Here is an 18,734-nt window from a genome sequence, read left to right as displayed (position 1 = left end):
TTTAATGTGATTGTAGTTAGTCAATGGTTTTTGTTTTCATTTATTTATTTTTTTATTATGGAAAAAATGTGATGTGATTATAGTTTGTTCAATGGTTCTTTGTTTTAATGTGATTTAATCTTTTATTTACTGTTTTAATGGTTTTTCTTTACAATTATTTATGAAAAAAATATGATTGTAGTTAGATAGCATAAAAATATTTGTGATTTGATTTGATTTGTTTCTGATTTGATTTTTAAAGTACCAATTATTGATAATGATTAGATTGTATTTTGAAAAAAAAAATTGTAATTGATTTTTTTAACTAACTGTGTTTTTTGAAAAAAAAAATTATTGTGTTTTTTTAACTATCAATTCACTTAATTTGTGATTTGATTTTTAACTCACTGTGTTTTTTGAAAAACAAAATGAATTGTACTCATTACGGTCACATAATATACCAATTATTGATGATGATTAGATTGTATTTTGACCCCAAAAAAATTGTAATTGATCTTTTTAACTCACTATGTTTTTGGAAAAATAAATTATTGTGTTTTGTTAATTATTGATGATGATTAGATAGCATTAAAAAAATTGTGATTTGTAATTTTGAAATTATCTCCTTTTGTTTATAATTTTATTTTTTAATGTGATTGAAGTTAGATAAACATAAACACTCAAAAAAGGAAAAATGTGATTGTAGCTTGTTCAATGGTTCTAAATAATTTTTTTATTTACTATTTTAACGGTTATTTTTTTCAATTATTTTTTTTATTATGAGAAAAATGTCATTGTAGTTAGATAGCATTAAAAAAATTATGATTTGTATGATTGAAGTTATCTCCTTTTGTTTATAATTTGATTTTTGAATATGATTAAAGTTAACTCATAAAAAGAAAAATGTTATTGTAGTTTGTTTAATGGCTCCAAATAATCTCAATTTGAATTTTCTAAATATTTTATTAAAAAAAAAACTCAGCATTTATTGATTTGGTCAAAATTCTCTGATCAGCATTTATTAATTTTTTTCAATCCACATGTCTTTACACATGCCTACATTTATTGATTTGGTCAAAATCCTTGATCAGCATTTAAAATCCTTTCATATAAATAATTATAGAAACAATCTGTGTATAGTTACTGCAGTATCCTTTTCAACTTCTCTCATATACTATGATTAATGATAAGATTGTTAAATTATTTTTATAAAAAATCTCAAAAAAAAACATAATTTATATATTAAAAAATATCTAAAACAAATATAAATATCTATAATTATCCCGTGCATAGCACGGGTGATAGGCTAGTTTTTATTAAATGAAATCGACAAAAAAAAATAGTATTTTAGTTGTTAATATTATGTTTAACAACTATAATAGTAATTTTTCGGTAGTTAACGAAAATAAACAAATAGTTTAGATAAAAATAAAAATAAAAAAACAAATCAAAATATTTGTATTTAAATTGGTAAAATTTAAAATTAATGATATATTCTGTTATACGGATTAAACTCTTTTTTTTTCTTCCTTTTTTATAATTATTCCTAAATTTTATCTTTTAAAAGTCGTGAAAAAATTATAAAAAGAATTTTAATTGCAATTTTTTATATATATATTTTAAATCCGAAGTTTTGCATGTCGTTAACCCAGTATAAAATGGAAGAGATCCTAATTTATTCTGTTATAGAATTCCCAATATTCTCTCTCTAAGTAATTTGGTACACCAATCAATCAGTTAACAATAATGGCTTCCATGGTTGCAGAAAGAACCAATTCCTCCTCTGTTCCATCTTCATCTCGACCTCAATATACATACGATGTGTTCTTGAGCTTTAGAGGCAAAGACACCCGTGATAATTTCGTCAGTCATCTTTACACTGCGTTGGCTCAGAAGGGGATTCACACCTTCAAAGATGATGAAAAGCTCGAGAGAGGAAAAGTGATTTCGCTGGAGCTCCGGAGGGCTATTCGAGAATCGAGGTTTTCAATTGTGGTTTTATCGAAGAATTACGCTTCTTCGAGATGGTGTTTGGATGAACTTGTGGAGGCACTTGAATGCAGCAACACAACTGTTTATCCGATATTCTATCATGTGGATCCAAAGGAAGTGAGATGGCAAAGAGGGAGTTTTGGGGAGGGATTTGTAGAATTGGTTTCCAAACAGGGTGTATTGGGGATGGAGAATGTTCAAAGGTGGAGGAATGCTTTGGAGCAAGTTGCCAATTTATCAGGATGGCCTTATCCTAGTGATACCATCATTAGGTAACTGACAATTAGATAAAAATTAGGATAAACTATTAATAGATTCTAATAGTTGAATTTAATTCTTATCAAATTTTATTGAAAATAATTCTTAATAAAATTGTCGTTAAAAATAATTTTTTTGTGACAATTTTTTATATATGTCGTTAAAAATTGATAATTATTGATTTTTTTTTTTGTCATGAGTTTTATAAATTGTGGCTAAAATTTACAATTAGTAACTTTTTTTATACCAAATTTTTTTCATAGGACTTATTAGATAATAAGTTCACTTATTAGAACCTATACGTAAGTACCCTAAAAATTGTGAGAAATAATGATACGCATCTCACAGATTCATTCAAAATAATGGACAAGAAAATTGGGCCTATACCATTAATTGTGTATCATTATGGGTAAATTGTGACAGTTCACTCATACATTTTTTAAAATATATTCACTTTTTATCAATATATATATAAATATATTAAATTTCATACTAATATTGATCTTGAAACATCTCAAAAGTTAAATTCACATATATCAATTTTGTTAAAAATAGATTTGTAGAATTAAATTTATGAAATTTAAAAAAAATTAATACAAAATATACAAAGAGTAAAAGTATCAAAAATTATTCTTATCACCGTATTTTTGAACCTAGCAATTAGGAAGTGCTATGTCTCCTTGTAACCATCAAAGTTGACCTTCCTTTCAAAACACTTTGACCAATTTTTCCTAATGTTTATGCAGATATAATTATAAAATTATTTAAAAAGAGGTTACAACATGTGATGCAAGATCTGATTAAAAAGGAAAATATATATATATATATTTGATTTGGAAGGATAATCTTAGTGCAACTGAAATAACTCTATAACATAATTGAGAAAATATCATTTCAACCCCCTAAGCTTTCACACATTTTTCAATTTAATCCCCAGACTTCAATCAATATCAATTTTACACCCAAATTTTTAAAATTTTGATCAATTTGACCCCTGTTATCACATTTCATCTACAATTTGACGGAATGTGCTGACATGGAGGGCAAATTGATTTTTAAGATATAGTTTAGGGGGGCAAATTGATTTTTAATTTGGGAGACAAATTGATTTTAAGGTATAGTTTGGGGGATAAAATGAAATATATAATGAATTTTGGTGCCACATCAGCACATTCCATCTAATTGTAGACGAAATGTAATGGCAGGGACCAAATTGATCAAAATTTTGAAAGTTTCGGTGCAAAATTAATATTAATCGAAGTCTAGGGGTCAAATTGAAAAATACGTGAAAGTTTGTAGAGCAAAATGATATTTCCTCAACATAATTTTATCTGATGTTTAATATTATCATATTCAAGAAATAATTAGTTTGACAATAAAAATAATGATATAGGAAACATTATAATATGTGTGTAAAAATAATGATTTAAGAAACATTATAAAATGCGTGAAATAAGCGTTGTCAAGTTTAACATTAAAGAAAAAGAAAATCATCATCTAACTTTTGTGTTTGGATCTAGGGTTTGTTTGGACATGAATTTATGAAGGAAAGAAAAAGATCAGAGGAAGGGTGAAATAATTTAACTGATATTTTATTTATATTTCTTGGACTCTTTCCTTTTCCTCTACAAATAGTACCAAACTCGTAAATTCAAAAACAACTTAAAGGTATTAAAGTTGAAGGGCTAGAAATATAGTCTAACTGATTTGATGCAATTTCTAGCAAGCTAAAAGTTAATAATCGAAATCTCTTCCCTTGCTTGTTAATAATGACTTTAAACAACTTATGACACATAAGATGTAGGCAAAAGTTTCATCAAACACTCTTGCACAAATTTTTGAAATAAAAAAGTATAAAACTCTATAAATAGAAATCTTCCTAAGGGTTTCTAACAGCAAATTAAAGTAGAACTGAACAAATGTAGTTCAATAACTAGTAAAATAGATCAATTGTGGGAAAATTTAGAAGCCCAATGTGCCACTCAAATAAAACAAATAAATACTTTTTATGTTTTTCTTTATGATTATATCTAATACAGGGAAACTATATTTATATGTGCTATTCAATAGCAATGAGTAAAATTAATCACCATTTTACCAAACTAATGACACTTTTCCTTATAGCTCTTTTGAGTTTTGATGAATAAATTTATTATTGTTTCCCTAAATCTGCACAGGTCTGAATCAATGTTCATCCAAGAAGTTGTCGGGATGCTTTTTAGAAAATTAATTGATACATATTCAAACATTGGCAAAGACCTAGTTGGGATGGTTTCTCGTACGGAGAAAGTGATTGAATTGCTTGGTTTAGGGATGGATGACGCTCGTGTTGTAGGGATTTGGGGAATGGGTGGAATAGGTAAGACTACTATTGCGAGAACTGTTTATGATTGTATCTCTTGGCAATTTGATGGTTGCAGCTTTATTGAGAATGTTAGAGAAGTTTCAAAAAAGGGTGGTTTAAAAACTTTGCAAGAACAACTCATTTCTGAAATCTTAATGGAAAAGGATTTGAAAGTAGGAAGTTATGGTCGTGCAGTACATATGATAAGGAATATGGTATGTCATAAAAAAGTTCTTATTGTGCTTGATGATGTGGATGAATCAACCGAACTCGAAAAATTGGTAGGAGAGCACGATTGTTTCGGTTTTGGAAGTAGAATCATTATAACCACTCGAAATAATCATGTGTTTACTAGATATGACATAACACATATTTATGAGGTTGAGGAATTAAGAGAAGATAAAGCCATGGAACTATTTAAATCGAAAGCCTTCAGGAAACACCAGCAAATGGAAGGCTATGGAGAGCTTGTATGTCGTGCAATAAACTATGCTAAAGGAGTTCCTTTAGCTCTGAAAGTTTTAGGTTCTTTTCTTTGTGGTCGAAACAAAGCTGAATGGGAAAGTTCGTTAAACAAACTAAAGGAAAGCCCTATGAAGGAAGTTGAAAGAGTACTTAGAATAAGTTACGATGCATTGGATTGGCACGAGCAGCAAATATTCTTAGATATTGCATGTTTTTTCAAAGGGAATGACAAAGATAAGGTTATACAAGTACTAGAAAGTTGTTGCTTCCACCCAATTATTGGAATAGAAGTTCTTGTTCAAAAGTCTCTTATTACTATCTCAGACAATAAGCTGTTGATGCACGATTTGATACAAGAACTAGGATGGTATATTGTTTTCCAGCAATCACCTGAAGAGCCTGGAAAGCGCACTAGGTTATGGCTTGATAAAGATATAAAACATGTATTGATGGACAACACGGTAAGAGGTCTTATAGAAAAGCATAAACACTCTAAACTTGTTTAATTAACAAAAGCTAGCTCTGCATAATTTTGTCAACCTTTTAATATTGTGTCCTTTTGATTTGCTTGTGGTTGTTAGGGAACAAACAAAGTGGAAGGCATAGTTATGCAGTATAGTGACCTAAGAGGTCCAAATCCAAAGGACAATCGGCTTCTAAAACAATTGAAGTTGAGGCCTAGTGCTTTTGCAAAGATGTCAAACTTGAGGGTTCTCAAAATTTGTTGTATGCATCTCTCAGAAGAACTCAAATATCTTTCTAACAAGTTAAGTTATCTTGACTGGTTAGGATACCCTATGAAATACATGCCTTCGACATTTCAACCGGAGCATCTTGTTGAACTTCACTTAACCTATAGCAGCATTGAACAACTTTGGGAGGGAACAATGGTATGAATATGCATTCTCTTTAATTACTTTGAATAAGATGCAAAGTCCTTGACACAACATAATTTTCGTGATTTATTTCTTTATAATTTCTGTAATTTATTTATATTTTTATTTTTCTTCAACAGCATCTAGGCAAGTTAAGGATCATAAATCTTAGTCACTCGATATATCTAACGAAGAGCCCAGACTTCACAGGGGTCCCAAATCTTGAAAGACTGATTCTTGAAGGCTGTACAAGTTTGGTTAATCTTCATCCATCCTTTGGAATTCTGAGAATGCTTATTTATTTGAACTTAAGGGACTGCAAAAGTCTCAAGAGTCTTCCAGACAACATTTGTCAGTTAAAAAATCTTAGAACTTTAATCCTTTCTGGTTGCTCCAAACTTGACAAATTGCCTCAAAACTTGGGTGTTTTGGACTGTTTATATGAGCTTTATGCAGATTGGACTGCAATTAGACAACTCCCATCCTCCATTGGACTTCTGAAGAATCTTGGAATACTAACGCTAGAAGGGTGTAAAGGAATATCATCTAATTCATGGAGTTCTTTCTTCTTGCATTCCATTTTAGGAAGAGAGAGACATAATTCCATGGCTTCTGAACTAGCAGCTTTGTCAGGGTTGAAGTCTTTACGGGCACTAGATCTCAATTACTGTAATTTAAAATCTATCCCCACAGCCATTTGTCACATCTACTCATTGGAATCTTTACAGCTAAGTGGAAACAATATGGAAAGTTTACCTGCAAGCATGAATCAACTTTCAAGGCTGTCGGACTTGTTTTTGGATGGTTGCAAGAAGCTTCAAGAATTGCCAGAGATTTCATCTGGAATATGTTACCTATCTGCTATTAATTGCTCATCATTAAGAACAATATGGAGTCTATCCAAATATAACGATTTTGACGGACTGTACTTCAACAATTGCTTCAAATTGGTTGAGAATAAGCAAAACAACATCCTGACAGAAAAATTTATTTCAAATCGATTTCAGGTTCTCTCTCTCTCTCTCTCTCTGGTACTGTGAAGCGGCGACCCTACTCTTTAGCTAATTAAACACCCGAAATTTTATTTTTATTTTTTTTAATACTAATACATATGCTCAACAAGTTCACTCATTGCAATTTTGAACACCCAGTCACTCCTATTTTGAACACCCAGCAATAAGTTTTTTGATTTTTTTTTTTTTTTTTAAAAAAAAAAATCACACAGGAGCATTGGCATTTGAGTCCACTGTTTTTGTTTTTCTTTGTATATATATAAATGATATATTACAATAGTAGTCCCTAAAATTTTATATCCTTTTCATTTAAGTCCCTAAAGTTTCAATTTTGTCAATTAAGTTTCTAAAGTATTTAATTCGAATCAATTTAGTCCTAAAGATAATATAAAAATAGAACATAAGCCTAAGGCTGTGTTGGGTTCTTCATTGGCCTCGTTTGGGGAGTTGGCTATTTTAGTTAGCTATTTTAATTTTTGACCATTTTAATAGGCTAAAATAATTATGTTTGAGAAGAGAGTAAGATTTTTTTATAATTGGATATGATGTTTGTGAGAGAAAAAGTGAAAGAATTATGGGTTTGATGTGATATTTTATTTTATTGATTATTTTAGTTTATTTATTTATTTATTTATTTATTTGAATTTTAGTCCAAAAAAAAAAAACCAACCCCAGCTTGCCAAACACCCCCATTATTTTTTTCTTGTTCCATCATTATTCATAATTCTTCTAGACTATAATTAATTAGATCTTTTTTTTTTTGGGGTTATATTAATTCAAAAGATTCCCTTCAAGAGTTCCTTTGTAAAGATAAGGATAATTATATGTATTATTTTCTATAAGAGCTAACCACTTAAATCATTAATAATTTTAAAAAGATAATTACAAATTACTGATAAATTTATAAATATTAATAATTAAAATTTAAAAAAATTCCATGAATGTATAATTTTTTTTAAATTTAATACTAAATTACAAATTTAAAAAACAAATTGCCTTTTAAGCTCTGGACTAGGTGTGAGTCGTATAAATTATCAAAAACAATTTACATATTTTATTTTGTTGGATTGAAACAAAAATATTAGGGATAATTACAAAAAAAAAAAAAAAAAAAAAAAAAAAAAAAAAAAACTCCATAGTTTGAGTTTTATAACAAAACAAATCTTGAATTTTTAATTTTGTTAATTTAAACTATAATCTTTTGATTTATTTTTAATTTAAACAATTTGTTTATTTTCGTTAATTTAAACAAATGTTTATTTTAATCATTAAACTTAATGTATAAAATGTCTAAAATATACTTTTCATTAAAATACTCATTTTTCATTTATTTTACTTAATGAAAAAGGCAAATGGTTTATATTAAAAACAAATTAAAAGTTTAAATTGATAAAATTAAAAATTTAGGGTTAATTTTGTTATAAGGTTCAAACTTTAGGTTTTTTTTATTTTTATTTTTATTTTTTGTAATTGTCCCAAATATTAATATATTTATAATAAAAAAAAACTATTTGTAATTTGAGAAGTTTAAAGGGTTAATTTCCTCCCATCTAAATATATATATATATATATATTTCAAGTACACCCCTGAATTTTGGTTAAAATATAGATTACTCTTTGTACTTTAAAAAATTATATAATCTCCGAAGCCACAGGGGTGATTTTTGTATTTTAAGCAAAACTAAAGAGGTGCATTGTAATGTAACCTAAAAAAAGGGATTAAATTTCACTCGTGTTCACTCTCAACATGAGAGAATTAGAGGGGCTCGTAGGGCACACCATGGGTAATGCTTTGATAATTCAAATCATTTATTTTGTAAGACTTTTAATGTATGCCATCGAAGAACAAAAATATGTCAATATGATAAATGTAACATTTTCATTTTATCGTGTTTGTCTGTAAAAATATAAATGGTCTGTTTTTAAAAATATATTTATTATTCATTTTTTCAGAGACAAATACAGTAAAATAAAAATATTACAATTATCATATCAAATTTTTATTTTTTCATAAATAATATAAATTGAAAATTTTACAAAATAAATAATTTGGATTATACCAAAGTTTAAATCAAGAGATTAACGAAAAGTAAAGGATTGATATAGATTTGCGGGTTGGTGCTCTTCGGCCCGGGTAGGTTTGGGCCAAGCTTCCCACATCGGTGGGGAGTTTGGGTGTGTGTATTTTAATGGGCCAGTTACCTCACTTGGTCAGCAATGCTTACGGTGTGCGCTTAATTTTTATTTTATTTTATTTTATTTTTTTTATTTTTATTTTTATTTTTTTGTGTAAATTACACTTTGTCTATTTTATATTTGGTCTTTTTTTTTTTTTTTTTTTTTAATGTTTATTTTTTTTTCACTTTGACCCTTTATGTTTCAAGTTTTTTTTTCACTTTACTCCTAAAGTTAATTTCTATTAAAAATTAAACAAAAAATGACACACTAAAATAGTCTCGTATTGTAGTATTTTCTATTTAATTTTTAACAGAAATTAATTTTAGGAGTAAAGTAAAAAAAATTTCAAATATGAATGATCAAAGTGCGAAAAAATAAATTTTAAAAGTTAAAATGAAAAAGTGACCAAACATTAAAGGATAGAGTATCATTTATTTTTTATTTTTTTAAAATAACATTCATCTATTTTATTATATAAAGAGAAATCTCATAAATATAAAATTATATTTTGAGGTGATTAAGGTTTGATGAGTATAAATTTGTACAGAAACTTCCGAATGATTTTACCATTTATTTTCCTGGGAGAGAGATTCCAAAGTGGTTCAGCCATCAAAGTAGGGGGTCTTCGATATCATTTCAGTTGCCGCCGCATGGGTTTAACAACAGGTTCTTGGGATGTGCTTTAGCCGCTGTTGGATTCAAAAAGGGTAAATCCGACCATTTGTGTATTGAAATGCGCTGGAGGTGCCACGTTACTCAGAGGATCATCACACCATTTTCTGTAGTGACGTTACCTACGAATTTTGGAAATATTCTGGTTACGGTTATCTCACGCGGCGCATTTTCGCCATTCACGGAAGATTTTATGGAGCAATTAAACGAGGGTGGAATTGAATTTGAAGTTTCTTTTTGCTACCTCGAATCCAAAGAAGTGGTCGAAAAGGTCGGTGTCCATGTCATGTACAAGGAAGCTGAAGAACAAGCATTGAGTAGTATATACGACTCTCAAGAAGATAACAACAACATCAACATGGGTGTGTTCCATGGAGACTTGGACAGATCAGCAGGAGTACAAGTTGGTAGCAGTAGTAGTAGTGCTACTACATCAAAGAGAAGACGCGACGACGACCTCAATGACGATCACTACCATGCAGCAGCAGCAGAAGCTAGTGGAAGTCCTGAAATTCATGATCAAGAGGACCACCTCAACAGCAAAAGGCTTAGGTAAGTATATATCTCTTACAACTCAGTTACTGTTTCCCCCAAATAAAAATGTCTTCCAACTCACACTCCCACTGCAAATTATAAAATAAAATTATAATAGACATAACCCATTTCAAATGACTCAAAATTTGTCTAATTTCAAACGTACTGTCTAATTCCTTGACACAAACACAATAGTAATAATATTTACTTATGGTTTTCTAAAATATGTGCACTCTGTATTAGCTTTTTTCGTAAGTTTTTTAGTTTTGTCTCTTTGGTTTGGTCCCTAAACATGTATGACTAAGATGAAGCATGGCCTTATAGTCACTACAAGAATTTACATATTTTGCGACCACTTTTGCCGACCAAAAAAATTTTGGTCGCAAAAAAATGACATTTGACGACCAAATATTAATTAGTCGCAAATGATCATTATTTTTGGCAACCAAATATTATTGGTCGCAGAAAGTTATATTTTGGCGACCAAAAAATGAGTTGGTCGCAGAAAGTGGTATGCTTTTGCCGACCAACTACAAATTTGGTCGCGGAAGGTCACATATTTTTTAGCGACCAAAAATTTGGTCGCCAAAAACTTATTTTCAGCAACCAAAAAAAATTAGTCGCCAAATTAGTACTTTTAGCAACTAATATTTTAGTCGCCGTTGATTGAGATTTAGCGACTAAAAAAATTTGTCGGCAAAAGAACCTATTTTTGCGACTAATTTAAGAGTTTGGTCGCCAAAAGTTTTGGGGGGAATTTGAAACGTGGGAATTGAATTTCAGAAAAAAAATTTCAGATTGGGGTAATTTTCTACTTCACACACTGTTGATGCATCAATCGAACCCAGATTGGGGTAATTTGGTTTAACTCGTCTCCTCCCATTCCCTCTCTGTCTCTCTCTCCCTCTCTGTTCTTCTTTCCTACCCTCCCTCTTGCGCTTGCTCCCGACGCTGGCCTCGATTTCTGCCTCTCCCCCATTCTCTCTCAGTGTCTTCAAGTCGCAATCCTCCCACTCGCAAGGTAGGGTTTCCGATTGTGAATCGCGACACTGTGCTTCGATTGGGTCACCGAAGGCTAGGGTTTCCACCACCACAGCCACCGCCATCATCATCAGCTTCCTCAAATTCTACATTGACGCCGCTGTCTTCTCCTTCTCTCTCTGCTTCGAACCCCCATGGGAGCTCTCCGGTACCTCTCTCCCTCTCTCTCTCTTTCTCTCTATGCTTCTCTATGCTTCAAGTAAATCGATATTTGTTGGTGGAATTGAGGTAATGGTAAATCGATATAAGTTTTTAAAGTCTAGAATGCTTTGGGTATATTTTATTTATTAACTTTTTCTTCATGACAGTAATTAGTGTTGGTGTTCTCCTTGATTTCCTATGAACAATATCATATATCTTTGGCTGCAGATAGAGTGTTTGGTCCAGCAACAACTACTCGTCATGTTTATGATGTTGCTGCTCAGCAGGTTGTCAATGGTGCCATGCAAGGAATTAATGGTAATTACTTTTCTTCACACCTCCTATCATCTAATCTGATGTGAGCATGCATCAGGCATAGCCTTTTGTTGTATGATGATCTTGTTTTTGCTAGGGATGACCATTGAACATAAAACTCTTTGCATTTCAGTTGCTCTGAACAACTTTTTCCCCCACCAGTCCCTCAACACCCTTCCCCTTTTAAGGTTGTGGATCTTGGGACATGAGTCATATTCCTATAAACCCTTAGCATCTCATCTTGTGATGTTGACATCCTCACTTATAGGATTTGTTGCAAAAATATGCTCGTGTACTGGATGACTTTTTGGTCTCTGCACTGCAGTTCCTCTCTATTCCCTTTCTTATAAACACATTCTCATCATTCCCCAATCCCTTATGTTATATTTCCTTACCATGATAATCTTTTAATAGTATCCTCTGTCTTTGTGGTCATTTTCTGAAAGGGCAACTTATTCCTCCCAAATTTATATAATTAATAGGAGGATTTTTTATGTGAAACCAAGCTTGGGGCTGAGCATTAATAAAAGCCATCTGACAAACTACGTGCCACACATTGGCTGGTCCAAGAATATATTTAGCATGAGTTTTAGAAAAAATTGTTTATCTGAGATTTGGTTTCAACAATTTGATTATTATGATTTGATTGAGGGATCTTTATGCTTTTGTGGAGATCTATGACAACATCATCTGTAGCCTCATTTCTTGTGTAGCTTGTAGTTTCTCATCTAGCTTATGGCTCATATACCTCTACATCTTTGGGACGCAAGCTGTATGATGTCTGAGATTTGACTGCTTGCAAATATATTTATTGTCCTTGAGGATTGATGTCATTTTGGAGGCAACATGGCTCTGGGCACTGCCAATTAACTGGAAAATTTCTCTAAAATATTACAAGCTGATGTAATAATTTGCTTGAGAGAATAATTTTTTAAATCATAAAGAAAAACTTTTTTGATTTTTCCAACTAAATGTCTGTCCACAAAACTACATTAAGGCAAGATGGAAAATGTCACTTCATTGACTGATGTGGACCATGATAACAAGAAAAGACTGGACAATACTTCAGACCTTGTGTAGTCAAAATTTTAGGTTGAATGTTTATTATGTATTTTTCCATTTAGTATGTCGCTGGTACTGTTTGATTTGGTTTTATGAGTAATGATATTTTGGTGATCTCAAGATTTGCTGAACACAAATGTACATGGGTCTTATAATGTTAGGTAAAACCCAGCTTATATAGAAATCTTTGTAGTTTTTTAATTCAGTGGATTGAGCATTAGAAACTTTAGGCTGTGTTTGCATGAGTTTTAGAAATTCAAGACTCTCCTAGCAATAATGCCACAATGACCACATTTGTGTACCTTAAAGTGTTTACCATCTCATGTGTCATTGTTGCGTTGGTATCAGACATGACTGGTGCGGCCCTTTCAACCAACGCAATGATACCATATAAGATGATTAAAAATGTGGTCATTATAACAATATTGCTATGTCAGATCACCAATTTTTCCAAAAGCTTAAGATGTTAGGAAATTGGCCCAACAATGTATGTCAAACTTTCCACACCTTCCTTCATGTGCAACCCGTCTTGCGTGTGGAGATGCAAACATCCATACATTGAGAGAAGTAGAATGCAAACAGGGAACAAATTAGTCATTTGTTGGTTTTATAGGCTCAGATTTGGACAATTGTGATCCATACTAGGTATTTTTGTGAACACATGCTTCTGTTTGAAATGCATGTGCTTTATTATGGCTATTGGCAAGATTCAGTAGTAAAATTTTTATATCCCACATTACTAAACTAAAAAAATCCCCACCATCGTTGTATTTTCTGTGTTTGTCCCCTTTTGTAGCCTGCTCCCAATTTGTGTTCTGTGCGTAAACTACCTGGAGGGAAAAATCAATTATTTCTACTCCTGTCATTTGATTTCCTGTTCATGTCTTCACATTTCTGTAGCTTCTCCAACTTAAATATTGTTATAGGAGTGTAATTACTTTCTGGTTGGATATTTCATTATCTTTTATACAGCTATATGTGGTGTTCTTGGTCAAGATAATATCAGAAAGATGGATAGTGAAGTATGGAAAAGGAAAAGTATAGTAGGAAAATAATTGATTAAGAAAGAGGATGGCACTAGTGTTCAACCCATACTGCGATCGCATGATGTCGTTGTCTTACACGGTTTAGGGTATGGATGTCGGATGCGGGTATGTGTCTAAGTGTCACACTTATCTAATTCATATGCTGAAAGACTCAAGGATACAACTAGATTTCATATTTTGTATACCAAAAAGAAGTCAAGTATCATATCTTATCCCACAAGCTCCCATATGCTTACTCAAAGGTTGAGTAGTCACCCACTTCACAAATTTAGAAGAATCCATATAACTTAGCCCTCACCATGATGCTACAACATTGTAGTCTGAAACCCTTTGCCTGTCACTTAAAAAATGGGATTCTTGAATGGTATATTATTATCTCAATATGAGGGCTGCTTGTAATGGCTGTAAAAGTACTACTTTAATTTTGGATTCCTTCAAAAACTACAGCTTATTGTGCATGAAGACCTTTTTGCATATTTTGTTTGTTTAGTTTATTGATTTGGCATCTTTGCTACTTTTGAATTACTACTGTTTTATGCTTTTGTCCTGTCTTTGTTTACTTCTTTGGAATATTTGGCACAATTGAGTCAATGTGCAAGTTTGTTGCATTGATTTTGTTTGGTCATGTGCAACCAAGACCGCTGACTACCAGATAAAATAGATGGTTTTTGCTGTACCCTGTGTTTTGCATGTGTCTGACTGGAGGACAGGGGGGTGGGGGCAAGATCAAGGGTGTTATAAATTGACTGATTGTAAAAAAAAAACTGTGCATATGATGCACAATGTAGGGGAGCATCTGTAAATGGGAGATTGGAGATTTTCTTGGTTCCAGTTTGAAGCTTGAGGTTTCACTATGTGACAAACTTGATAGGAGAACTTGAAATCTCAATCTTAAAATATGTAATTGGAGATTCCTTTGCTCTAAAACTTGTCTATTTCTTTCTCATCTTCAAGGGATATCAAATGTGCGAACATTTTGGTGGATGCAAGTGGATCTGTAAAACTTGCGGATTTTGGATTGGCAAAGGTTATTTTTTTCCAGCAAAATATGCTCTTTTTTTTTCCTCTTATTGCTTTTTGATGTTGTGTTACATAAATACTTGTTAAAACATGTTAAGCATATATGTTTTAACAATATTATCTTATGTGTTCACCAGGCTACTACACTAAATGACGTAAAATCTTGCAAAGGGACTCCGTATTGGATGGCCCCAGAGGTTTGCTTCTATTCTTCTGAGTTCTACACTTCTATTCAGGCGTTTTAACTGTATTAGAATGTTAGTTCTCTAAGTTTACGTGAGTAGTCTAGTCACTGCATATGTTCTGTTTATGTTTGCTAGATCTAGTGAGTACTTTGTCAAATGAAAGGCTGTTGCTTGAATTGACCATCAATACTGTTCAAATTTCATGTTGTTTACATAACCTTGTGAAAGTACTTAGTTTTTGGTTATTGAGAGCGAGACAGTCTTTCGGTAACACTATCTCTAATCCTGAAGCTGAGGTGTTGGAAGGAGATGAAATTAAAAGGAGGTTTGTGATCAGACATTTTGGAATTCGAACTGGACTAAAGCGTTTCATGTTTCCAATTGAATACTTTCCATTTTTCCTTTTTATTATTCTTAAAGGAGAAGATTATTCTCCAAATTGGTCCTAGTTACTCTTCAGGATTGAGTGGAAGAAAGGAGGAGATTTTGAATGAGAAAAGGGATCCAATCCAATGATTCCAAAAGGATTGAACAAGGATGCGAACAGGTGGCCTTTACTTATGAATTTTCTATTTATTTCTTTTCATGGGTAAGCTAGTTGTAGTCCTGCATTCCCTAGTTTGTAATCTTCACAAGTGAAGAGCCGAGTTACAGAAATGTAAGTTTTCATTGACCTCAAAAGGTAGCTGCAAAGGAGAGTGAGATTTGATATGTTGAACTATTGTACTTACTTTTTATATTATTTTTCTATATCATTTAACTTAAATTACTTATGAACAATTATATTACTTACATTTTTACCTATTTTTTTATTTAATTAGTCTCTGAAGTTAGAGTTGATTTTTCTTCCATGCACAAATCTTACTACTTAAGCAATTGAAGTCTTGGCTTCCGGCTGTATTAAATCATGTAATATTGTTTACATATAGGCTATGACATCATGAATGCTTCCCTCATTCTTTTCATTTATTAAAAAAAAAAAACTTTCCTCACTTTTTTAATTGTTCATATGCAGAGAACATGGGAACGGGCAAAAATGGCAACTACATTGGATCATGTCGGTACGACTTGAGCTTCATCTTTTTGTTTTGGTGCTAAGGTTCATGAATCATATCGTTGTCAGAACAGTTGCATCTCTCTTTTTGATGTGCTTAAAGATCACAAACTAAACGATTGGTTGCTCTACTATACTCATCCTCGGATGAACTAGTTCCCTCAATTCAGTATCTGGATCATTGCTTTGAGTAAAGTTTAAACCATAAATAATAGTTTTGCATTGATGATGACATTATTGTATATGAAAACTGTTAAACACATCATTTTAGGATTTTTTACATCTTTTTGGTATGTTTGTGTGGTTTTTCATTGGTAGCTTCTTTTCTATGTAGTTGTGGCAACTGATGATGAAAAGATTGCTAAATGCTGTCGAGGATTTGGTGCTGATGTGATAATGACATCAGAATCTTGCCGAAACGGTGAGAACCATTTTTTTTCTTTGTTGCAACTTTCAACATTTTTGTTGGGTTTGCCAATACCTAATAGTGATAATCAAATTTATAGGTACTGAGCGTTGCAATGAAGCACTACAAAAACTCAAGGAAAAATATGATGTTGTCGTCAATATTCAAGGGGCTGAACCTCTAATTGATCCGGAAGTAATAGATGGGATTGTCAAAGCGCTGCAGGTAAATTTGTTTCTATTTGATTTTCTCTCAATGAAGTGTCAGTATGACCTCGTAAACAAAGAATCTGTGCTGTTCTTTGCCTAAATTCAGAAGTTCCCTGATTGTTCATATCAGCAACATGACATGAATTCTGAACATACTGGAATGTCACAGTAGATTCCATGCGTGACTGATCTTAGGGTTCCAAAAGAGCACAGCATCTGTTGTCTTGTCTGAGTTTCACAAAGGAAAGCCTTACTCAAAATGGGAATGGGTTTGAATATAGGCTGAAACATGAGTTGAAGGGTCCTAGCTATGGTCTTCTCGATTCACCACTGCGAGATTTTAAATGCATGTCCTTGACTGGGTTATAAGAAGCCATTTCTGTCTGGAGTTTTCTAATTTACCTGGGAATAATTTCCACAATGTAAGGATGTGAATCCCTTCCCACCTCTGGAATACATAGTTGCATTCCTACTATGTGTTAACTGCTTTCCGAAACTAGAAATCTTAGGTCTTATTTAGCATCAAGTTTTCAGCCTGCATACTAGTTTTGGGGTCACTTGGGAGCAAGCTTTAGATGTCCCAGTTCTTTAACCGAAATATCAAATGTTCTTGATTATTCAGAAGTGGTAATCCTTGAAATAATAATTCTTGGTCAAATGAAATCTGTTAAGAGGCTGAGATATAGAAAGCTGTTCCTCTTTTTTTGTTTTTTTTTTTGGATTTCTGGCTGCTGTTGGTTTCTCAAGTCTGTATTCCTGAATCCTCATGCAAAAATTCATTTGACCAAGTTGTTTAACAATTCATTTCTGGCTGCTGTTGGGATGAAATTCATTTGACCAAGTGGCGGTCACATGAATTCATTTTTGGATTTCTGGCTGCTGCTGGGATGGAATTCGGTGCAACAATTCATCACATGGTTATTTTTGCATTGCCCAAGTTGTTTAAGAAATGCCCACTGGAATTATGCACAGCACACTTGAATTATGCCACTACCAGAATTATGCACGCTTGAATTATCCCACTTGAATATTAAATTATGCAAACTTGAATTATGCCCTGTTTTTTTTTTTTTTAGGAAGTGCGCACACAATTAAATTATGTTGAAAATTTGTAAACTTTTAAACCGCCAAACCGATTCGTATCTATCCGTCAATCCGCATCCGCCGGATTGGCGGACGAATGCGGATTGATTTTCTCCAATCCGCCAATCTGGCGGACGGATGGCGGATTAGAGGTTCCGTGGCCACAATCGATCCGCGCCCACCCCTAGCTAGTTGTCTCAATTCGATGTACATGTTTATAGGATTTAATTGATTTTTGCAAAGATACGGGTTTGCAATCCAGTGTTGCTGCCACTATCATGCTTCTCTGATAAATTTTTCAATTCTGTTTCTTTATCAGGTGCCTTACATCACTACTGCTTTGATGGATGCGAAGCTTGGCACGGAAGGGCGCAAGGATCTTTTTGATTGGCTATCAAGGCAACTTAGTGGATTAAGCAATTTTCCTGATGCTGTAAATCTGAATTATGTATTGTTTCAATTTGTTATGCTAGATGGATGTGACTTGTGAATGAAAATTTAGAATAGTTGTATTGTGTCGAATGTTAATGAATTATGTATTGTGTCGAATGTTAATGATTCAGTTAATTTGAATGATGCTTTAAAATTATAGGTTTATTATGGATTGAATGAATTATTAGGAATTACAGGTGTATTGTTTTCTTGCTTTGGCGACCAATTTAGTAGTCGTGCCAAATAAATTATTTTTTTTTGCAAAAAATAACAATTGCCGACCAAGAGTTTTGGTCGCAAAAAATACATCTATTGCCGACCAAAACAGCTCTTGGTCGTGGAAACTCACTTTTGCCGACCAAAAGTTTTGGTCGCAAAAATTAACAAATGGCGACCAAAACCTTTTTTGGTCGTGGAATGTCACGATTGG

The 18,734-nt window shown here is 32.2% G+C and overlaps 1 protein-coding gene across 1 annotated transcript; it reads left to right on the top strand.

Moving 5' to 3' along the window:
* The first annotated feature begins 1,708 nt into the window (after positions 1-1,708).
* LOC114276930 (disease resistance-like protein DSC1) lies at positions 1,709-18,492 on the top strand. Its single transcript, XM_082885195.1, has 11 exons — positions 1,709-2,243; positions 4,407-5,499; positions 5,620-5,928; positions 6,054-6,901; positions 9,627-10,328; positions 14,870-14,942; positions 15,073-15,132; positions 16,136-16,181; positions 16,509-16,595; positions 16,681-16,805; positions 18,192-18,492. The coding sequence occupies exons 1-11, from the start codon at positions 1,726-1,728 to the stop codon at positions 18,360-18,362; spliced, it is 4,032 nt and encodes a 1,343-aa protein (XP_082741321.1). The 5' UTR covers positions 1,709-1,725; the 3' UTR covers positions 18,363-18,492.
* The last annotated feature ends 242 nt before the right edge of the window (positions 18,493-18,734 follow it).

Source organism: Camellia sinensis, chromosome 8, assembly GCF_055761805.1.
Source record: "Camellia sinensis isolate YWXY chromosome 8, ASM5576180v1, whole genome shotgun sequence".
In the NCBI taxonomy this organism is placed as follows: Eukaryota; Viridiplantae; Streptophyta; class Magnoliopsida; order Ericales; family Theaceae; genus Camellia; species Camellia sinensis.
Note: the sequence above shows the minus strand (reverse complement) of the source record. Positions and strands in the feature narration are given on the sequence as shown.

What these genes read in the sequence shown, in the direction of transcription:
- LOC114276930 (XM_082885195.1), top strand. Translation starts at nt 1,726, where the DNA reads ATGGCTTCCATGGTTGCAGAAAGAACCAATTCCTCCTCTGTTCCATCT. An exon ending in CCTAGTGATACCATCATTAG is followed by an intron (nt 2,244 to 4,406) that starts GTAACTGACAAT and finishes AAATCTGCACAG; the next exon opens with GTCTGAATCAATGTTCATCC. An exon ending in AACTTTGGGAGGGAACAATG is followed by an intron (nt 5,929 to 6,053) that starts GTATGAATATGC and finishes TTTCTTCAACAG; the next exon opens with CATCTAGGCAAGTTAAGGAT.